Genomic DNA, 22,045 nt, shown 5'->3' on the forward strand with positions numbered 1-22,045 from the left:
ATCTAAGATAAGTATACCAAAATACAAACATGTTGACATGTTAAATCCATGCAGTCTTTATAGTTTAAAATCCCATTTTGGACTGGGACGAAGGAATAAATGAATGATGACTGTCCAAAAAGGCAATACATTTAAAAAAAAGTACTACATTTTATGAACTAAACATGAATAGGGACGAAAAAATGAGGGTCCTGTCATTTTTACACATATACGTCTGCTTCTGCCTCTTCTGATTGGTTCCTGTGGCTGTCTGTAAGTGCCTTTAGATTGGTCCTCCAAATCCCTGCAGCCAAGAGAAAAGAAAAGGCAAATATTTGAAAATAGGGGAAATAAGTCAAGATTTCATTTTAGACATTTGATCAAGAGATATCACAATAATGGACACCATTGAATTCAATGATTGCCTAATAATGGGTCATACTAATTTTGACCTTTCACTGTCTTTTTGTTCTCATCGTTTCCTTAAAAAATGGAATTGGGGATAGGGGAGAAAATGTAAATCATATTTTTGGGGGGTAAAAAAATTAAATCTGAGATTTGGATTTAATTTTACACCACCCAGTTTAAATAATGAAGAACAATTTTCATTTGGGAATTTTCCATTGAACGTTAAGGGATGAGGCTTCCCCAAATGACCCAAATGAGCCCCAAATTGTGTACGAACTATAGGCCGCTGTCAGGATCACTGCGGGGATGAAGACGATAAAGGCGCTCCTGAGCGTGATTCCCAGGAACATCCACAGATCGAAGACGTCTTTCTTGCCGACGGCCGTCTGTCACCCGGACAAGAGCGTTAGGATATAAAAAATACCACAAACGGTGGACGTCCGACAGCCATTTCTGTCGTCTGTATACCTGAACCTGAGCAACCACGGGTCCGATTGTGTCGTCTATCGTGCTATCCCACCAAATGACGCTCTCCGTCACATCCTTTCCAGTCTCCACTCCCGTACTTTGCGTCGTCGGCGGTGCGTTCAGGTTCCCTTCACCTGGAAGCAAAGTTTTGGGTTTTTCAACTCTATGTAAAACTGGACTATGAAGGACCAAGATTGCCAAAATGAAATGTCAACTTCAGTTTTTATGTTTATGTTGGGTTGTATTCATTAAATTTCACATTTCATTTATTTATTGTTTTAATATTATTGTTGTGCGCTCACTTTTATATTGCAACATGGACTTGTATGGATCAATTTTGATTGTATTTAATCAGCCGTTTAATTTGTACGGTTCGTTCGTAACGACGAAACGACTCCCCGGGCTTAATTAAAACTTAAAATCTATCAAAATAAAGTTGTGAAGGCAAATTCAATCAAATTTGAAACACATCTAGAGATAAATAATCACAGAAATAAAACACAATTCATTTTGGCGCCCTTGCTCCTTCATACCGAACCAGCATTTTTACGAATTATTAACCCTCGTCCATCCGATAAACTGACTTTTGGCGACGATGAGGAGAACGGAGAAGGTTTGATCGTTAAAAAGTCCGGGCAGCTCAACCCGGCAGTGGTACAATCCCGAGTCGGAAGTTTGCACGTTGAAGATGGACAGCGACGGCGAGAGCGCGTCTCTCGTGCCCCAAGACACCGAGTACCTGCGCTCCAGGAACGAGAGGGGGCGGAGCCTGGAAAACGCAGCAAAGCATTGTGGGACTCGTAGTCGTGGACTATACCTGAAGGACCTCCTGTAGATCAGACGTCGGCCGGCCATGTGGGCCAAGGTGTTGTGGCAGGAGAAGACGGCCGGCTGGCCACGCCCCCAGCACACGTGCACGCCCCTTTTTTCGGCGGCCGTCACGCGGCACGGAAGCGCCACGCTTCGGCCTTCCAAGCCCACCACTGTCTCAGCGGAACCGGCAATCACTTGAAGAAAAAAATGTAAATATCTGAAGTCGTCTTACATTCAAGACGATCGAAGGCCGATGCGTTTGGACAAGGATGGCTGGCGGCAAATGAACGTTCGTCAGCTTTCACTTCCAGTCGGTACTCACCTGTCCCGGCGACGCAGGTGGCAAAGCAAAGCTGGAGCAGCGCTGACATGTTGGTCGTCGCCGTGTTCCCGCAAGAGAGGTCTACGCCAAGAGTGGCGACCAGACGGCTCGCTAACGATTGCCACTTCCCTTTTCCATTCCATGGTATTTTTAGAAAGTTTTTCTGCTGGTCAAACAAAACAAAAAAAACAAAGGAAGACAAGGACACAAAAAATCTCAGTGGCTTTACATCTGCCCATCTCATTATCATCTGCGATTGGAAAGAAAACAGTCAGAGGTCAAAGGTCAGACATTCTCATGTTAGGGTTCATTCCTGTCTAATTGGATTTCTGAAAATGGAAAGACAAACACAACTTTATTGACTCAATTTCTGCATTGGACATATAGACGATATGATTTTTGGCATCAAACCAACAAGATGGGTTGGGTAACGAAACACGGACTCATCTTGGTCCTGGTGGGAACCGGACCAAAAAACAATGAACATTTTGATGCCCGTTTTTTAATATACTATATATATATATTTTATGCGTTATATCATCCGCTGACAAACTACTTTTACTTATCCGTATTGCTTTGTTGCCCTCTAGTGCTGTTTTATTGCATCTGATTTAGTAACCGGCTAAAAATGTGCTCCATTCATGGCGTAAGAAGCCATTGCTAACTCCAACAACTATTGCATAACTTCAGTTCCAATAACTTTAAACACACACACATGCACGCACACTTGAAACAGCTATAAATGGCGTTTTTCAACAAATTTTCCAACAGCACGGGTTTTCATAAATGTCAGAAATCCAGTGAATTAACTGCGAATTTACAAAGTAAGCATTCATATTAGCCTCCTGCCTGAATCCTAACCACGTTAAAACGGTTGGTTATTAACCAAAGTATCAGAAAATCCATTTATAGTACGTATTTTTTCCAGTCCTTTTTTACATGACAATTACTTACTATTATCCTGTACTGAAATTGCATTTCAACACATGTTTCATGAGTTTAAATGTGTTTGAAGTGAATTTCAGCTATTCTTTATGGCCTCGCTGATGAACGTGCTTTTACCGTACATAGAAAAAAATGGGTCAATTGATTGTTAATATCAATCCCCAAAAAATGTTGTCCGTTACTGACCCCCGAGAAAAAAGCACGTCACAAGAATATGAGGCGAGTGACATCCATCCTCACAATTTAGGAGGTTAAAGCCTGAAGGAAATCAATGTGCATCGCCATGTTTGTGTGCATGCCCGTGAAAACAAAACAACAATATGACTAATTTGTGTCAAGGAACATGGTGTCACCTTCCGTCACCTTGGGAAAAATAAAATATTGTTACATCATCAGCATCAATAAGAAGGTGAAATAAAATGTCATTTTTTGAAAGTAAGAATGAAGGTCAAAAAGTTAGCTGTCCAATCCATTCTAACTTATTCTTGTTAATGGCTCGCAACGACGCACTAATAATTCAATTAGTGTTTATTTTTGAAAATCTTTTGGCTTTTCTTGCATGTATTTCTAAAGAACAAAAAAACATTTTTTTCAATTGCATCCAATGATTTCAGTGAGTGGCCTATAAAGGGTTAAGAATAAACCCACAATTATTTCCTTCATGACTTACAGGTTGACAGTAAGTAAACTTGATAGAAACTGCAGATCCAGTTCTTTACGGTGCTGGTAACGGTTTTACGGGAGGGATTTAGCACCACTTTACATCAAAGTTGGGATTAAATCTGTAGTATAAACATTGAATTTCATAAAGCTAGGGTTAAGTGTACAATGCAGAAGATAAAAATGAACGCATCTGAAAAGTTCTCAGTGGGACTTAAAAATAGTTGAGTGTGTGCTTATGGCAGAAAGCCATCTTTTTTTTTTAAAGGAAAAGACAATTTTGGGCTGTTTTTCAAAGCTCCAGCTGGACTTCTCTTCATCATCTCCAAGATGACCTCCACCTGCTGCTAAACAACATTAATATGCACGCCATAATCATCTTAGTCATTTGTCAAGTCTCTTCAAAAATACAGATATTAAACGCAATTGGACATCTGTCATTATAAGTGGCATTAAATTCTATTTATATTTAAAAACAACAGTTTATTGAGTTAATTCCTGTTTCGATTCATAAAAAATAAATTACTCGTACATTAAAAATACCATTGAATGGGACGGAAGTAAAAACGGATTGGACGTCTAGCAGGGTCAATAGCAGCCAATCAGAATAATTGTCCTCCAAAGGGTTAATAACATAACATATTGGACATCCCTTGCCGTCAAAAAAGGCACGTAGTTCATCAGGCGTCAATCAAATCGATTTTATGGGAGTGCAAAACAGTCTTGGGGCGCCATTCACACATGCCCGTTGCCACGGTAGCCGTAGATATAAAACCCTGCCATCCTTCTGTTGTGTTCTCTGTCCTCCTGTTGTTCCTCTTCCACCATCTGCCTATTCTTGTCCCTTTCATTATGACATCTACGTGGTGTTCTCCGCGGGCCGAATTAGCATCTCGCTAACAAACGCACGCTCTGGAAAATGCTAATAACGTGGCGGGGGCGGACAAAAGAGCCGCATGCACGTGTCCAACCCATTCAAAAGTTCATCAACACCTTCACCGGATATGCAATTTTACTGTTCGAAATGCTACTTCAACCCACAAATGACAATTCCGCTAACAACTAGTGTCACGCCGATACCATTTTAAGACTCCCGATTGGGCAAGAGTGTATATTTGTGGTCATTCAATCCAAGTACCGTATTTTCTCGCATATTAGCCGCCTCTGTGTATAAGGCATCCCCTTAAAAATGCCTTAAAATCGTTGATTTTACAATTTCTCTCGTATAAGCCGTCCCCGTGATTGACAATTTTCACCTCCATATTTATGGTTTTAGTAGGAAGTACAAATGTGTTACTTTGAAGGGAAAATCTTAAGAAACATCATCGGACGTGGTATTTCTGAGATACTGTATGAATTGAAAGAGGGTTACCTGCAAGTAGACAAATTCAAAAAGGAAGTGAGCAGTGCAACCAGGAAGTGTGTCCATAGCGGTCCAACGTTCACCAAGTCTATGGGTGCAATAACAACATGAGATACACATTACGCAGGTATCAAGGCTGATATTTTAAATGATCGACCGCAAGACCTTCGATCAGCCTTAACAGCTATTGGGATTTGCGGACGTTTTATGCAACATATGTTTTTTTTCTTGAATTTCATTCATACACATTCTTATTTAGCATTTCATCTGTTTATCTTTTTACTATTATGAAATAAATGAGCGTATCAGCTGCAATGTCTTGCATTATGGCGTTTGGTCTTTGTCACTTTGCAGTTTCGTGCAAGTCGAGTCTAATTTGTGCGCATATAAGCCGTACCCTGGATTCAGTCAACATTATTTTTGAGTTACAAATATGGCTTATATGCGAGAAAATACAACAAACCGCATAGAGAGCAGGCATCGACAAATGTTGTCAAAAGGGATGACTGCTCTTTTGCCCTCAGCGTCCTCACGCTCTTGGATCCATCAGCGCTCCAACTCCCACCGGCTGCCCCGGCAACCGCTCCCCGTCGCCATAACTCAGGCCCTGCCGGGACAACGGAAGACAAACTGCACCCAAGAGGGAAAGACAACAAATAACTTTCACGGCGGAGAGTTTATCCAAGAACTGAGGTTCGCGTCTCCGCCGGGTCAGCGTGAAGGAGAGCAAGAGGCTAAATTTGGAGCTTGATCCTGCAGGTATCTCCAAATTTGGTGGTTTTCCTTTTTTTATTTTTTTTATTTATCCTTTCAGCACGCCGGATGAACGATTTTGTTTTTACGTCGCGTGTGTGACTATTGAAAACGCTAATAAAAGTGGAATTTAATGATGACTACAGAGTTATTTTTTGCAAAACGATAGGAATGCAGCGTTGAAATTTAGGGGAAATGTTGCCAAGGTTAGCCTGGCAGTTAACCCATTGGCTGCCACGGATGGCGCGAGACGTCCAATCCATTTCGATGGGGATCGGGAACAATAACAAACGCTTGTTTATTCACGCCTCCCAGTCAAAATGGATTGGATGTCTAGGATATAGGATTAATATATATATAAACAAACATTCTGCTCTTTGGAATTTGTCGGCGAACGCTCATGTTTCGATGCCAGACGTCCATTTTGAGCTGGATTGCGCTGAAAAATTCTTCCTCACATTCCACCCAAATCAAAACCTGAGCCGCTGACCTTCTATGGAGGCGTATTTGCGCTACCCGGAAGGTCTCGACGGAGACGCGCACGTCCGACTGGTCACCTCTGACAGGCCGCCTGACATCTGACGCATTTAAACGTCCGTTAATGGCTTCAGACGTAAACACAGCCGAGCAGTAAAAGCTCAGTTTCGCCTCGGCGCGCGTGTGTGATTGTCTGCGATTGTCGGCGCACTCGGGTTCCTCTGCTTTAACCTTATCAAATAAATCACTAAACTCGTTTTTTTTTTTTTAAATAATCGTATAGGAGGAGGCTCTCAAACTTGCAGCCCAGGGGCCAATTGGGGCCCACGGGACACAAGCAAACGTGGAGACTTGAGCTAAACCGGCATGCTTTTTTTTTTAAAGATCCACTATTGTTGAATATCAAACTACGCCATAATAATTGTGTTAATTCCTCTCTGTTTGAAACACTTGGCCGACAGACACTTTGGTACCATGGCAACACGGGGGGTCGTGGGAACACACACAAAAAAATGCACATCTCAAAAATTCCTGTTTTTGATGAGTAACATGATTGATATACTTTTTACTATATACACTCAGAGTCCAAAACATTAAAAGCCATATTTCAAAAGAACGATTAATTGTAAGAAAAATGAAATTGTAATATCATAATCGAGACATATGACATCACTTTTTGTGTTTAGGTCACCCATGTATAAAACCCGAATGTTAATTCTGTTTGAAATATATTTTGCTTTAACCCCTATTTGTGCTCTGTGCCCCCTTTTATATGAATGTTGCTGTGTTGAAGGAATGAAGTGCAACATCTGATAACAAATTGGTCACACAGTACAAATACATACAGTAAAATAGTATACACATACGTATATACTGAATATATAACTGGGTCACCAAACTACAAACAAACAAACATAGTTAGAGACCATAACCTATTATTTATATCATTGTGATACTGTTATCATGATATTGTGAATAATACATACTTGACTGAGTGTAATTCTAAATTTGAGCATCAGTTGAAGGAATGAAGTGCAACATCTGATAACAAATTGGCCACACAGTACAAATACATACAGTAAAATAGTATACACACGTATATACGGAATATATAATTGGTTCACCAAACTACAAACAAACAAACAAACAAACACAGTTAGAGAGAATAACCTATTATTTATATGATCGTGATACTGTTATTGTGGTATTGTGAATCATACATACTTTACTGAGTGTAATTCTAAATTTGAGCATCATTTAAAAAAAAAAGAAATTAAGAGATTAATTGAATGACCGTCTATTTGAACTGTAGTTTAACCTTTTTAGCCTGGACGCATTTGAACCTGAATCCAAAGACCTTTGTTGTCTATTTGCGAAATTGGAAATCCAACCAACGACCATGGAACTTGTGATTTGTAGCACACAAGGTCCGTTTGGTGACGTGATGATGCATCCATCATGGCAGCGTTTGGCCAAAAGGGTTAATGATGCACAGTGCGGCATCCGCTCTAGAGATGCCCACTTGATTCTGATTCCATCAGGATGTATTCTTTCTCTCTCTCTCTTTCTTGGTCTCGCTCTCTATCTCTCTTCTTTTCTCCTCCCCTCGTCGGAACTTTCCCACATTAAAAGACTTGGCCCATAAAAGGACACAAGTCTCCCCCACTGGCCACCGAACGCACACTTTAGTGCCGCAGAGGCGCACCGGCAGCCCGAGCGGGTGAGCGATCGACCGCCCGGGGTGGAAACGGACCGACGGGAGGCAGAATCCGCTAGGCAGCGGACCCTCCGGCGCATCCGGATTAAAGAGCGGGTCCCGCTTTTGATCATGAGCCTGCGGGCCAACGGCTCCTGGAGCGGCTGGCAGGCGCCTCCGCCGGACTCCAACGCCACGGGCAACGGCAGCAAGCACGCGCCGCCGGACCTGATGAGAGCGGTGCCGGTGGGCGTGGTGCTGGCTTCCTTCATCGCTTTCGCCATCGTGGGCAACCTGCTGGTCATTCTGTCGGTGGTGTGCAACCGCCACCTGCGGACGCCCACCAACTACTTCATCATCAACCTGGCCATCGCCGACCTGCTGCTCAGCACCACCGTGCTTCCCGTGTCCGCCACGCTAGAGGTGCGCTGCTTTCGCAAATGACAAGGAAATGTGCGACTGCTCTTTTCACTTGTTTTTATTACTTTTGAGTCATTATTTTATTTACAATGGTAAAAAAAGAGAAAGAAAAATGGGAAAATTGGAATTCAGTATAGAAGTCTTAGACATTCCTAATGCCTTGTGAAAATTATAAATGCATGAAAATGGTCATTGGCACTGAGTGAGTCTTTTTTAGAAGAAAAAAAACATTCTTAATTTATGTGTTTTTTCGGTAAATAAATAAAATGATTCCATAAAAGCATTGACATAAAAGGATGTCAATTTGGGTCGTGTAACCACAGTATTAACATTTGCTATGCAAATGACACCAAATCTTCAGTCATAATTCCATACATTTTAAAATGATTAATATAGTATGATATTTTCTACATTTGATTTCAATGATTATGAGAAAATGTTACAAGATAACTAAGATGAGTAAATTACATGCTAAATATTTTTTGAAGGCACTATTAAAACTCAATTTTATTCTTGTTAGCCATGTTGGTAGATTAAATTGAATACTTCTTCAATACTCATTATTTACTGGATTTTAAAGCAATGTCATCTTTCAAACGCTTTGGTCATCCTGTGTATACATACTTTGTTATAAAGCACATAGGCAAGTGATTAAAAGCATGTTGACTTAAAATTTCAAAGATCTTAGCCCCCGCAAGATTTTTTTTTTAAAGAAGTGCCAAAAAAGAAATCTTGGTGACCCTAAATGGCATCATAGGGTCCAAAATGTAAGCACACCCCCACACTTTATAAGTCAAAGTGCAGTTCCGATCCACTGCAAGTAACCAGAACATTAATTAAAACTTAAATTTGGGAATATGACATATGACTTAAATCTCACAATTCCACCACTTGTCATGTTTACGTACACATTTTTATGGGTGGTGTGATGATAAACGTTCGGCAATTTTCTTTTCCTCCGTTTGTAGATTCTGAACTACTGGGTCTTCGGTCGCATTTTCTGCGACATTTGGGCGGCGGTGGACGTCCTGTGCTGCACGGCCTCCATCATGTCGCTGTGCGTCATTTCCATCGACCGCTACATCGGCGTTCGCTATCCGCTGCAGTACCCGGTCATCGTGACGGAGAAACGTGCGCTGCTCGCCATGTTGGGCGTCTGGATCCTGGCCATCGTCATCTCCATTGGCCCGCTGCTGGGCTGGAAGCAACCGCCCTCGCACGTGAGTGGCTCACCTCTTAAAAATGGAACTGCCCTCAAATTAACGGTGCTATTCCTGAACCAGCGTAATATCTCCTTTCATTCCCCGGTGGAGTTTGCATGTTCTCCCCATGGGTCTGCGTGGGCTTTCCCCAGGTACTCCGGTTCCTCCGTGTGCGGTCGATTGGTCGCCGGTCTTTTGGTCGCCGGTCTTTTGGTCGCCGGTCTTTTGATGGCGGTCTTTTGGTCGCCCCGACCGCAACAACGGGCGAACAAAAGATCGGCGACCAAAAGACCGGCGACCAATCGACCGTGTACCGGTTCCTCCCACACCCCCAAAACATCCATGCTGAGCTCCTTGAACATTCATTGAACATTGAGCGGGATCCTATATGGTTGTCCTTTGTCTTCTTGTGTTCTGCGATTGGCTATCCACCAATTTATGGTGTCCATCATCAGCTGAGATAGGCTCTAGCACCCTCCACAGACCCTTGTGAGAAAATGAATGAATAAACACACTCTAAATGAGCTTTAACTTATAGGCGGATGAACATTAGTATCCGGAAAACGGATTTAGCTTCTTTGAGATAAAGAAAACACCGACAGCAATTGAACGTTTGTTCATTGGATGCCGGCCCTACTAGCTCATATGGAGTGGACGTCCAGTATCCAGACCAACTGATGACTCTGTCATGGTCCCTGCAGGACGACACGGAGTGCGTGATCACCGAGGAGCCCTTCTACGCCCTCTTCTCCTCACTTGGATCCTTCTACATCCCCCTGGCCGTCATCCTGGCCATGTACTGCCGCGTCTACGTGGTGGCCAAGCGCACCACCAAGAACCTGGAGGCCGGCGTGATGAAGGAGCGGCAGCAAGACTCCAACGAGCTGACCCTGAGGATCCACTGCCGGAATCAGCAGATCCAGGATCTGTGCGCCGGCTCCAAGGCCGGCTCGGCCGGGCGCAGCACGCTGACCGTCAAGCTGCTCAAATTCTCCAGGGAGAAGAAAGCGGCCAAGACGCTGGGCGTGGTGGTGGGAATGTTCATCCTCTGCTGGTTGCCCTTCTTCCTGGCTCTTCCCATTAGTACGTATCCCTCAACATTGATAGTCATGATTATAGAGTGACCAAAAGATGGTTGTTGTTTTCCAAGTGAACCTTATTTTTTTTTCTCCATTGATAAATCGATCATCTTGAAGGTTGGTAGTTATATGGCACGTATCCGTATCTATCAATCCTTGAGGTCCAATTTAATTTTGTCTAAAGGCTGATTAATTAATTGCTCAGTGCAAAAAAAAAGTATTGCCGAGAATATGTTTTTAGTTAAACAAAAAATATCTCATGATACTTAAAATAAATGAGATAAAGTTGTTCGTTAAATGACCTAGAACAGTCATTTGTCAGAGTTGAACTGTAATCACATCTGGCTCTATTTTTTTCCCCCGTTGTTATTGATATTTTCCTTATTTTAGACTGGACTCAACTATTAAAACAAGAGATAGCATCAGTGACAGGCCTGCCAGAATTATGGCACTATATAAACATAGGACCCTAAAGAGTTAATTCTACAATCTGCAAAAAAAAAAAATCTAATTCATACGCAGCACCGCTTCATAACGGCACGCTTCTCTATTAGATTTGGACACAACGTTTGAGCAGATTTAATAATAATGGGAAAAAAACAATCACCAGCTAAACAGTAGCAAACATGTTCCTTTTGGTATAAATATTTCATAAACTAGAAATTCGAGAAAAATCCCTTGCTCTCGGATGATGGGCTCAAATGAAGCCTGGCTATTTTATGAAAAATATACATTATTTATGAAGACATCGCTATTTTTCTTTTTTGCTATGGCATTTTAAATTGTTTTATAGCTGCGCTTTGACCTCTGTAGTTTAAGTGCCTCCATTCTGCTGAGTTGTGAATTGCATTTCATGCTCAATAAAACTGCACTCTGGTTTAAAAAAAAAAACAAAAGTTTCCAGCCGTTAAAAAAAACTATCATTTCACTTTACGGCAAAACATTGTTTTTACGACTTGCAGATCTTGGTCAAGCTAATTTGAACATATTTAATGGCATACATACAGTATTTTTGGACAAGACTATGCTGAACGTTCAATCATAATTTGACCCAAGATCGTTCAAATGGATTTTACGTCCATTTCTGTCTATGGCAGTGAATGAGTGGAGTGGCCACACAATGTTTAAAAAGGAGGACAAGGTCGAAACCCCAAACAGAAGCCAAAATAGAGCCTTCCTGTGTGAGAGGAAAAGACATGCCAAACTTGGGATGGGATGACAGTGATGCATCATGGGAAGATAGAGGATGCCAGGCACTCGTAACGGTGGCAGACGGCCTGTTTTCGTGCCGGGATTTGTCATATATAGTCAGATGAGGCAAGCCGAAATACGCCATGGCCTTACAAGTCCATGCCGGAGGACGGATTCAGATGCGTTATCTAGGAAAAATAAAATGGCGATCTGCCGCAAATCCCGGACGATCTGCGGAAATCCCACCAGGGCCTCCGACATGAGGGCACCTGCCTGGCCAGGAGGTCACTGGGCTTTTCAGTGGGTAGATTAATGTCCAAACTGGATAAAGGAGAGAGCAAATTCTGTCCCTTCCCTGCAGTACTTGTCATTCACCTTATAAAGTGCGAAATTTAACGAGTGAACGCCATACTTTTGTGCTGCGACTGCCTGGCAACCAATTCAGGGTTTGCTAAAATAACATTCATGTCAATTTCCCTTAACCCAAAATTGAAGAATGTTCAGCTAGTTTTCCCAATCATAAAAAATTAAGACTATTTACTATTATTCTAATTATTCCCCCCCAAAAATAAGAGAATATTTTGCGATTTTGTTCCATTTAAAAACTGTAAAAAGACTGAATTTTCCTCACTAAAAACATTTGACAAAAAAATGGACACTTTTTTTTTTAAAGAAAACTTGTCAAAAAGATGGTCTCATTCAATCAAAATATATTGACATCGAGCAGCGCCAATGGCGACGGATGAGTTGTGACCTCGCTCATTAAACAGGCCTTAACAGATTTGGTCTGGTGTTTTTCAGTTTCTTTTAACAGAAACCTGCGTCCCCCCGAAACTTTCTTCAACGTCATTTTCTGGCTGGGCTACTTCAACAGCTGTCTGAATCCCATCATCTACCCATGCTATAGCCGTGAGTTTAAGCAGGTAAAAAGCCGGAGTGATGAACGAACAGGATGGACCAGTAAATAAATAACTGAATTTGGTCCTACCTACAGGCCTTCGGGCGGATCCTACGCTGCCGTTGGAAGCGGAAAAGACAAGGCTGGCAGGCGTACTACAACTACCGATGCCAGAAAGGGTCCAACAACTCCTCCTACCTGAACGGCAGCCAGCAGACGCTGTCCTCCATCAGCCACAGCCCTCGGTGCGTGGCCCCCAAGCTGCTCCCGCCGCTTCGGACGTCCTCCTCGGACAACCCCGGCCGTAACCTCCTCCCGGGATCGAGCGCGGGAGGACGGCGGCTCGCCCCGGCGTCCCAGATCATCCGGGAAGCTGGCGGGCGAGAAATGGGGGTGAAAAAATAGCAGGGCAAAGAGATTGTACAAGACCGTGGAATTAATTTTTTCAGACTTGGTGGCCATTTTGGATCTAAAACAAGGGAAATCAAGCTTGGAGGTCACTTGGGGGTGCTTCTTGGTGGATTCCAACGCACGTCTTTCTTGTGTTCATATTCATATTTACAGCAACGTGATGGTGGCTTCACCCATTTCTTTAACGATTGGATAAACAGTTTCAGGAGCAACATGGGGACATGGACTTGAAATAAATAAGAAGGGACTACTTCTAACTTCAATCAAGTCCATATCGACGATGAAAGTATTAAATAATTTAACAGGAAAAGGAGAGTTGAGCTATGAACATATATCACAATGTAGAGTAGATAAGTGAATGTCTTACGACATAAGGAATTTACAGTATTACCAGTTTGGGTTGTATTAAAACTGTGAAATAGATTAAATCTATTGTTATTTGATATGTTCAATGGAAGCAGCCATATTTGGCACACGTTATTGTTGGTTTTCTTCTTTAAATATTAAAACTACCCCATTATTTTCCAACCTACTGCGCTCTGAAACACATTAACGTGCAAAAAATATTGGATATTCACATTGCTATGTACATAATTGGAGCTAGGGTTGTCAAATGTAACAAAAATGTCAAGATGTATGAAATGGTGTATCCGGTTATGCGATTCAATGCCAAAGGTATCAACTTTCATATTGTTCTAATTGTAGACGTTTGGTTTATTCGTTTATTTATTTGATGTCATTGGGGAATGCAACTCGTCATTCATTGGCAGCCAATGAGTCAACAGTAATAGTAAAGTACATTCTTGCATTTTGCTAAAAATAATAAAAACATTTCTTTTTAGTAATTTATTCATGTATGTTTTCAGTATCAATATCAAATTGAAAATGAAATACTGTAACAACAGTGATTGGAACTAATATGATTTTTTTCGTGGAATTAATAAAAAAAAGTACTTCATAGGGCACTCATTGAAATCAAGTAAAAGGTGCTGGATGTCAAATTCATTTGGACTGGAGAACTTGATTATTTTTTTCACAGAACTGTTAGAACCCCCCAAAATATATAGTACACAATCCAAAGTCATACTGCCAAGAATGTCAACACAATGTCGTTTGAACGAGTTTCCATGTTTTTCTTGCGTTCATGGGAGGCGGATGGCTATTAAAGAAAAAAAGCAGACCATCATTACGAACTTGGATTTCAATCAATGTCTTCATATCATCTTATGAGCAAGATCTTACAGGTATTCCTTCTACTTGTAAAGTGTACGTCCGGTAACCGCCCCGGGTCACCGCGAAAAACGCTGTGTTTGCTCCCGTCACAAATTTGGCTGTAACAGACAAAATCGAAAAGTTGCGAACGCGGATTTGAACGGAATGTCTACTCAGATGTCTCATCTCGTGCCCGGTGCAGTATCGCGACGATCGCGACACATTTTGACTCGTTTTGAGGACAAAATGTGACGGAAAGTGACCGCGTACGACTCCGAACGACTGACTTTGAGAGAGCTTTGACAGCCGTAGTGGGAAAAATAGTCGGTCTTCGACCAAAAACCAAACAAAAGCGTACAGTTTAGAGGTTTATCTTTCATCTGAGGTAAAAATGATGACGGGGGATGTTTATCCGCGGTGTAGTTTGGGGGTGAAAGATAGAAGAGAAAACACAAAAAGTGCGCCCACATTTCCCAACGATTGCAGGACGGCGGCGGAGTTGAGTCTCCACGGTTCTCATGCGTCTTATAAGTCCCGCCTCCTGCTCTCGGCACCAGCATTAAGTTGACAGCTTGTCCCGAATCCAGACTACAACGCAAGAGCAAATATGGCAGAAGAAGCACCAGCCGCCGCAGCGACCACCAAATCGCCGGCGAAAGGCAAGAAGAAGGCGGCCAAGGTAGTGGCCAAGGGGGGACCCAGCCTCCCCAAGATGATCATAGAGATCATCGCGGCGTCCAAGGAGCGCAAAGGCACTTCGGCCACCGCCATCAAGAAGATCCTGGCCACCCAGAAAGGCGTTGATCTGACCAAGCAGAACAAGCGCATCAATAGCACCATCCTCCGGTGCGTGGAGAGCGGCCAGCTGATCCAAACCAAAGGAGTCGGCGCTTCTGGTTCCTTCAAGCTGGCCAAACCTGAAGGGGCTCCCCCAAAACCCAAGGTTGTAAAGAAATCGCCCGCGAAGTCCACGAAGAAGCCCGTCAAAGCGAAAAAAGCTGCGCCATCGCCCAGCAAGAAGAGCGTCAAACAGGTGAAGAAAACAAAGAAAGCTGAAAAGAAGTCCACGCCTAAGAAGACTAAGCCAGCCAGCAGCCCCAAGAAGACCCCGACCAAGGCTAAGGCTAAAGCTAAGCCGGCCAAGAAAGAGGTTAAAAAGGCAGCAAAGAAGCCTGTTGCTAAGAAGACACCCAAGAAAGCGGCGAAGAAGGCAGCACCCAAAAAGGCTAAAAAGTGAATCGGTTGACTCCTTCCTACTCGTCCTCATCCAAAGGCTCTTTTAAGAGCCACCACAATTTCCACTAAAGAGTCGTCCTCATTTTCTCTTAATAATGACTTAATTATTACTGAGTAGAATAGTAGTATCGACTATGTTATTTGATTTAGACAAGACACGTATATTTGTACAGTAAAAGTCCATTCGAAGTGCAAAACAAAGGAATGGGAATTAAAAAGATATATTTTTTAAGAGAGCGTGGTCAATATCATTGATAGAATTAAGGCAGTGCGTTATAAAGGATAACATCGCAACTAACCATATTGTGCAAAATACATTTGACGTCCAAACTTAATGAGTGCTGTGTAAATGGCATGTTAACGCAATATATTTCAGAAGATACTATGGAAAAATGACACGATTTTATTGAGGTTTACACAAATGTTTTCACGTCCTCGTTCCCTTTTTTTAAAAAAAAATAGCTTGTCACAAAAGACAGTCGTTAGATAGTAATAGGGCGGGGCTTAATTTGAAAATTTCCCTCCAACGCCATCATTGGCTCATTTGAATTTCTGTCAGCGCGTCCGGCCCTAACCTCGACCAATCACCGCCGCCGTGGCGCGAATTCTCTTTTATAAAAGCTGCTGCTCGCAAGCAGGCGGCACATTGCAGTTGACACTTCATCTTTGAGAAGATGGCAAGAACGAAGCAGACAGCCCGTAAGTCCACCGGCGGAAAAGCTCCCAGGAAGCAGTTGGCTACCAAGGCTGCCCGCAAGAGCGCTCCGGCCACCGGAGGAGTGAAGAAACCTCACCGTTACAGGCCCGGAACCGTGGCTCTCCGTGAGATCCGTCGCTACCAGAAATCCACCGAGTTGCTCATCCGCAAACTGCCATTCCAGCGGTTAGTGAGGGAAATCGCTCAAGATTTCAAGACCGACCTTCGCTTCCAAAGCTCCGCCGTTATGGCTCTGCAGGAGTCCAGCGAAGCTTACTTGGTCGGCCTGTTCGAAGACACTAACTTGTGCGCCATCCATGCCAAGAGAGTCACCATCATGCCTAAAGACATCCAGCTAGCCCGCCGCATTCGCGGTGAACGGGCTTAAATTATTCCAAGTGTCGACACTCAAAACAACGGCTCTTTTAAGAGCCCCACACTCAGTCTGAAGCAAATGTTCCTTGGTTCATTTCTTGAACTATAACAGTACTTGTAGTACGTTTCCTGTTTTTGTCAGTTATACAATATAGAAAGAAACTAGAAAGCTATGACTTTATAGTCCAACATTACTTCATAGATAAAACGATAGTTCCTTCAAAGAGCTTTTATATTGACCCCAGTATATTGGTCAAAATGTCACAACATATGTACTGAGTAAACTATTAAAGCAACTTCAATAAATTTTACTTTTTACTATATATGTTCATCATTACCGACCATTAGTGATGACTGACAAATCAGAATTGCTGGTTTTGCATTGACCAGACGTCTATCACTGCAAATGGCAGTTAACTAGTCCATTCCGATATTTCAAAACTGGCGCTACATTTCGAAAAAAAGCGCGAACAATTCCTTGGCTAACGTCTAGCCCCTCCCATCCCACGATTTAAATTTACCGGCTAACCATCCCTTCAAATAAGCCAATCATATTTGAGCACAAACGTAACGAGATTTGCATAGACTGTCTTATAAATATCAAATGTTCTCCACTCCTGATCACACAAAGCTTCCAACCACAGCACGAAATACCTGACCAGGTCAAAGCGCTGAAATAAATAAATGCTCCAGTAAAGTCCACATGCTGCACAAAACATTACATTTTGTAGGCCAAAGAATTAAAAAATTGCCCAAATTACCAGAAACGTGTTTAAATAATCATAATTTAGTATAAAGCTGCCTAAATTACCAGAAACGCATTTAAATATTCATAATTTAGTACTTCTATATGCTTTTTATGAATAACAACATTTGTTAAATAACAAAAATAGAATTCATTATATTATCTACTAAAACACCTACTTATAATAAAATGGCCGCTGGTTACCAACACCGCCCATTCTAACTTTCCACATCTAGCTCTCTATATATGTGATATCCAAGAGGAAGATTGTTGTTTGTTCCTCTCCGGACATATTTAGCTTTGCACACTTTCCCGAAAAAAGCGCTGTATTCTCACGTTGTAGCGCAACAGGGCAGGTGAGCTTCCCATTCAAACTAAACATGTTCGGAATCTTGCGATTTCACATATTAACACTTTAAATTAATTGCTAAAACACATACATGTAACAATATGCCTTGATCTGTATATTACGGTATGAGGAGACTCCAGAATGATGCATATAGCTAACATAGCAGCTAACGTAGAAACCGCACTACCATACGAACTGTTAAGAAAGCCGATGTTTAATATTTGACATTTTATCACGAGTATAGTGATTATAAATCAAGATGCAGATTCATACATAGATTTGCGAAATTCTTGTGTGTGGACATTGAGCATGCCAGTCGCTATGACAACCCGAGTAGACACAGTAAGCACGTTTTGCAAAGGACGATCTATACCAGAACAATTTCTAATGCTCTGAAAACTATACACATGTGACATTTACATGTACAAATGAACGCAATACTTCCACAGACAGGATATGCACATTAAAGTATTATTCACAAAGTGCTCACCTACGTTATGACCTATCATAGCTACTTTTTATGCTCATGACCAGAAATATTCCACTCTAATAAACATAATTTTTTAGAATTAATGTGAGAAATAAAAATAAAAGAATCTTTTATCAAATCTGTCATTTTGTTTACATAGATTGTATTGTACCTCATGATTTCAGTAATAATCTGTTTCTCATTTTACTATTAGTCTCTCTGAGCTTGTGTGTAATTAATTATCTGTCTTTATGGGGATTTTAACTCGTTACAGATGGCGACTACTAAAGTACCCGAGGTTCGTGACATCACACGAATTGAAAGAATTGGTAAGAATGTCCACTTCCCTGACAAGTCCCCAAACGAGCGTTCCAGAGACCCCTTATCAATTGGAATATTGATTTTGTCTTTAGGGGCACATTCGCACATCCGTGGTCTTGGCTTGGATGACGCCTTGGAACCAAGACAGGTGAGAACATGACACATTCTGTTATCGTGACCTTCAACTACGCCTCAAACGAACTCAACGCTTTCCCCCATGATGCCGAGCGACAAGCAAATGAGCCCGACTTTTCCACGGCAGGTTTCTCAAGGGATGGTAGGCCAGCTGGCCTCCAGAAGGGCGGCAGGCATCATCCTGGAGATGATCAAAGATGGCCACATAGCCGGCAGGGCGGTGCTCATCGCAGGCCAGCCGGGCACGGGAAAGACCGCCATCGCCATGGGTGAGACCCAAACACAAGAACAATGTAGAAGTGTAGATGACGAAAAAAATGTTTCCCCGCAGGTATCGCTCAGAGCTTAGGTCCCGACACCCCGTTCACGGCGTTGGCTGGCAGTGAGATCTTCTCGTTAGAAATGAGCAAGACGGAGGCACTCAGTCAATCGTTTCGAAAAGCCATCGGCGTGAGGATCAAGTGAGCGGGCCGACAAGAATCCATGGCCGTTGTTTGAAATGGAAATGTCATGTATTTCTTTTCTTTTGCAGGGAGGAGACAGAGATTATTGAAGGAGAAGTTGTGGAAATCCAGATCGATCGACCTGCCACTGGAACGGTATATGCATATACTAGGCTTGGGTGATAAATGTTTTTTTATATATTGCAATGATTAAAAAAAAAAGTCAATTTTTTTTTGGGCCCAAAAAGAAACCAACCAGTTATTCAACTTAACTTCTTTGAGGGCTAAATGCACAAATAGGGAGAGAAATATAAAATTTAAGATAGAAGTTTTGAACTTTGTCACTTTTATTCAATTTTTTTTGTTCAAACATTTATTGGGGAAATGACTACTGTTTTTTGGGGGTCATTTCTAACTCATAAAATCCTGGCACCCACAAACGTGAACATCACATTTGGGTCATGTACACCACAAAATTGACTTTGTTATACAAGTGTTGCAATAAAATGAGTAGATGCCAGATCTCAATTAAAATGATTTTTATTATTATCATTTTCACATTTACGCTAATATTCAAATCATTGCAAAGAGTACAAACCCCTAAAATGTTGCCATAATAGGGTGCCAAGGTGGGCAAGTTGACATTGAAGACGACTGAGATGGAGACCATATATGACCTGGGCAACAAGATGATTGACAGTCTCAGCAAAGAGAAGATCCAAGCAGGGTAGGTTGATCTAGTTTGCTCTTTCTTAGCGGTAGCGCCTCAAACTCCGCCTTCTTCTCCCGTTTCTTCCAGCGACGTCATCACCATCGACAAAGCCACGGGCAAGATCAGCAAGTTGGGCCGTTCCTTCACCAGAGCCAGAGACTACGACGCCATGGGAGCTCAGGTACAGGCCCGACATTGGCAACAAGAAGCCACATTGCAGCAATGATTACTTTTTTTTTCTTCCATGCAGACCCAGTTTGTGCAGTGCCCCGAGGGTGAACTGCAGAAGAGGAAGGAGGTGGTCCACACGGTGTCCCTGCACGAGATCGACGTCATCAACAGCCGCACGCAAGGATTCCTGGCTCTTTTCTCCGGGGACACGGGCGAGATCAAGTCGGAGGTCCGCGAGCAGATCAACGCCAAAGTTTGCGAGTGGAGAGAAGAGGGCAAGGCGGAGATCATCCCTGGGGTCAGTCGCTCGCCCTTTTTTCAACGGGAAGGCGGTCAAATTAACATTGGATTTTCAGGGCTAACAGCACAAATAGGGGGCAAAGACATTTGTTAACGCACTTTTCTACAGGATGATCATGCGTAAATAATGGCCTTGCATGATTTGTTGTTGCAGGTGTTGTTTATCGACGAAGTCCACATGCTGGACATGGAGTGTTTCTCCTTCCTGAACCGTGCCTTGGAGAGCGACTTGTCTCCCGTTCTCATTATGGCCACTAACAGAGGCATCACTCGGTATTCTTGTTTTCCATCCTTTTCTTTTTTTTTCCTCCAATCTGTATCCTTTGCTCACATCAAGTTTCCTTTTTTTTTACCTCAGCATCCGTGGGACGAACTACCAGAGCCCCCACGGCCTCCCGCTGGATCTCCTAGACCGCCTCCTCATCATCGCCACCTCCCCTTACACCGAAAAGGAGACCAAGCAGATCCTCAAGATCCGGTGAGAATCCCGCCTCTCAATTGGCCAGACCAATTCCAGCATCAACCGTCCAATCGCGGTCCATTCCTTCTTTCCCAGCTGCGAGGAGGAGGACGTGGAGCTGAGCGAAGAGGCTCACACCGTCCTGACCCGCATCGGGATGGAGACGTCGCTGCGATACGCCATGCAGCTCATCAGCACGGCCGGTTTGGTCTGCCGCAAACGCAAGGTTCATCCCGACGAGGGCGCCATTAGAAAATGTATCCTTTGGCTGAAATGTGCATTTCCATTGTATTTTGTCTTTCTGATTGGATTTTTAGGGCACAGAGGTACAAGTGGAGGACATCAAGAAGGTTTACTCGCTCTTCCTGGACGAGGCCAGGTCTTCTCAGTACATGAAAGAGTATCAAGATTCCTTCCTCTTTAATGAAACGCGTGAGTATCATGCAATAATTGGAGGGAAAGTGGAATTAAAGAAAATCTCTGTGGGAGAAATGGTAATATTTCTTTTTTTTTATCTTGCAGAAACAACCCCAATGGAAACTGTCTAACCTCCTTGTCAAATTATTACTCGCTGACACGTGAAAACCATTTGAACTGGATGGCTGGCATCCAACGTGAATAAAACGTCAGTGAATTGTACTCACATTTAAATATCATTCCCAAGTCCAAATATGGCATTTCTGGTCACGTTTCTCCACAGTTGCCTTCCTAGGTCACCTTTTTTATTTTCATTTGTTGCAGCTCATTGCTATTAAATGTGTGGAGTAAAAATTCCCCCATTTGTGCTTGACTTTTTTATTTTGAAGGTGATTAAACTGGTTTTACTCTAAACAACTGTCTTTAATCTCTTGTCTTCAATTCCAACCAATTACGTGAAGCTCAAAGAATGGGTATAGTTTTTTATTTTTTAGGCCAAATGGCCACAATTCATTTAAATTTCAATTTCAAGTGAAAGTACATGATACATGTAGTGACCCATTACTGCCACAAGACGGCGACATTACACTTATAAAAAAACAGGTGAACATTTATGGAACACTAAATTCACATCTTGAATAAAAAGAATAAACCATATTTAGATCTTAATATAGTAATGTAAATGATATGACACTCATAATTTTTGCACATTATTGACCAATAAGGGCTTGTCTGATACCAGGAAAAAAAGTGCACATTGTATACCACTATAGAATGTAAAATGTTGCACATTTCAGGGTGGAAAAATACACTTAATAAAAATGATCTAATAAATCTTAATTTTATTTTTATCTTTATTTTAGTGGGTATTTATGTTCGCTTCTCCTTTAACTGCCATGCTAGCTTTTATGGTTCAAT

General features: G+C 42.3%; 5 protein-coding genes across 7 annotated transcripts; 4 read left to right on the forward strand and 1 right to left on the reverse strand.

Annotated features, from left to right (window-relative positions):
• Nucleotides 1–32: 32 nt before the first annotated feature.
• Nucleotides 33–13,016, reverse strand: LOC144068116 (hepatitis A virus cellular receptor 2 homolog). 3 transcript variants are annotated; one of them, XM_077592386.1, is made up of 9 exons: nt 12,873–13,016; nt 5,422–5,565; nt 4,968–5,046; nt 1,991–2,153; nt 1,673–1,862; nt 1,440–1,594; nt 856–989; nt 665–773; nt 33–283 (listed from the first exon to the last, which is right to left on the reverse strand). In XM_077592386.1, the coding sequence occupies exons 2-9, from the start codon at nt 5,424–5,426 to the stop codon at nt 201–203; spliced, it is 918 nt and encodes a 305-aa protein (XP_077448512.1). In that variant the 5' UTR covers nt 5,427–5,565; nt 12,873–13,016; the 3' UTR covers nt 33–200. The 3 variants fall into 3 exon arrangements, with proteins under 3 accessions (XP_077448512.1, XP_077448511.1, XP_077448513.1); XM_077592385.1 differs by having other exon boundaries at nt 1,991–2,156; XM_077592387.1 differs by lacking the exons at nt 4,968–5,046; nt 5,422–5,565 and having other exon boundaries at nt 12,873–13,009.
• Nucleotides 7,850–14,223, forward strand: LOC144068115 (alpha-1A adrenergic receptor-like). Its single transcript, XM_077592384.1, has 5 exons — nt 7,850–8,307; nt 9,273–9,524; nt 10,208–10,589; nt 12,578–12,699; nt 12,771–14,223. Exons 1-5 carry the CDS (start codon nt 8,017–8,019, stop codon nt 13,077–13,079), a joined length of 1,356 nt encoding a protein of 451 aa, XP_077448510.1. The 5' UTR covers nt 7,850–8,016; the 3' UTR covers nt 13,080–14,223.
• Nucleotides 14,224–14,844: 621 nt separating this feature from the next.
• LOC144068328 (histone H1-like) lies at nt 14,845–15,979 on the forward strand. The gene has a single exon (XM_077592772.1). The coding sequence runs from the start codon at nt 14,905–14,907 to the stop codon at nt 15,532–15,534; it is 630 nt and encodes a 209-aa protein (XP_077448898.1). The 5' UTR covers nt 14,845–14,904; the 3' UTR covers nt 15,535–15,979.
• A 198-nt stretch (nt 15,980–16,177) lies between these two features.
• Nucleotides 16,178–16,916, forward strand: LOC144068207 (histone H3-like). The gene has a single exon (XM_077592533.1). It carries the CDS (start codon nt 16,208–16,210, stop codon nt 16,616–16,618), a length of 411 nt encoding a protein of 136 aa, XP_077448659.1. The 5' UTR covers nt 16,178–16,207; the 3' UTR covers nt 16,619–16,916.
• Nucleotides 16,917–17,586: 670 nt separating this feature from the next.
• On the forward strand, nt 17,587–21,534 carry ruvbl2 (RuvB-like AAA ATPase 2). Its single transcript, XM_077592383.1, has 14 exons — nt 17,587–17,706; nt 18,443–18,497; nt 18,582–18,637; nt 18,752–18,893; nt 18,956–19,085; nt 19,157–19,223; nt 19,688–19,794; nt 19,867–19,960; nt 20,030–20,248; nt 20,405–20,523; nt 20,609–20,728; nt 20,807–20,936; nt 21,028–21,142; nt 21,233–21,534. The coding sequence occupies exons 2-14, from the start codon at nt 18,443–18,445 to the stop codon at nt 21,256–21,258; spliced, it is 1,380 nt and encodes a 459-aa protein (XP_077448509.1). The 5' UTR covers nt 17,587–17,706; the 3' UTR covers nt 21,259–21,534.
• Nucleotides 21,535–22,045: the final 511 nt, after the last annotated feature.

Source organism: Stigmatopora argus, chromosome 22 (assembly GCF_051989625.1).
Source record: "Stigmatopora argus isolate UIUO_Sarg chromosome 22, RoL_Sarg_1.0, whole genome shotgun sequence".
Taxonomy (NCBI): domain Eukaryota; kingdom Metazoa; phylum Chordata; class Actinopteri; order Syngnathiformes; family Syngnathidae; genus Stigmatopora; species Stigmatopora argus.

Excerpts from the sequence above, each read along its gene's own strand:
- LOC144068116 (XM_077592385.1), bottom strand. Across the intron at positions 1,863-1,990 it reads CACCTGCGTCGCCGGGACAG|TGATTGCCGGTTCCGCTGAG; the intron begins GTGAGTACCGAC and ends TTTTTCTTCAAG. Across the intron at positions 774-855 it reads CCGTGGTTGCTCAGGTTCAG|ACGGCCGTCGGCAAGAAAGA; the intron begins GTATACAGACGA and ends TCCGGGTGACAG.
- LOC144068115 (XM_077592384.1), top strand. The coding sequence starts at position 8,017 with ATGAGCCTGCGGGCCAACGGCTCCTGGAGCGGCTGGCAGGCGCCTCCG. Across the intron at positions 9,525-10,207 it reads GGAAGCAACCGCCCTCGCAC|GACGACACGGAGTGCGTGAT; the intron begins GTGAGTGGCTCA and ends TGGTCCCTGCAG. Across the intron at positions 12,700-12,770 it reads ATAGCCGTGAGTTTAAGCAG|GCCTTCGGGCGGATCCTACG; the intron begins GTAAAAAGCCGG and ends TCCTACCTACAG.
- LOC144068328 (XM_077592772.1), top strand. The coding sequence starts at position 14,905 with ATGGCAGAAGAAGCACCAGCCGCCGCAGCGACCACCAAATCGCCGGCG.
- LOC144068207 (XM_077592533.1), top strand. The coding sequence starts at position 16,208 with ATGGCAAGAACGAAGCAGACAGCCCGTAAGTCCACCGGCGGAAAAGCT.
- ruvbl2 (XM_077592383.1), top strand. The coding sequence starts at position 18,443 with ATGGCGACTACTAAAGTACCCGAGGTTCGTGACATCACACGAATTGAA. Across the intron at positions 19,086-19,156 it reads GCCATCGGCGTGAGGATCAA|GGAGGAGACAGAGATTATTG; the intron begins GTGAGCGGGCCG and ends TTTCTTTTGCAG. Across the intron at positions 20,729-20,806 it reads AAGCAGATCCTCAAGATCCG|CTGCGAGGAGGAGGACGTGG; the intron begins GTGAGAATCCCG and ends CTTCTTTCCCAG.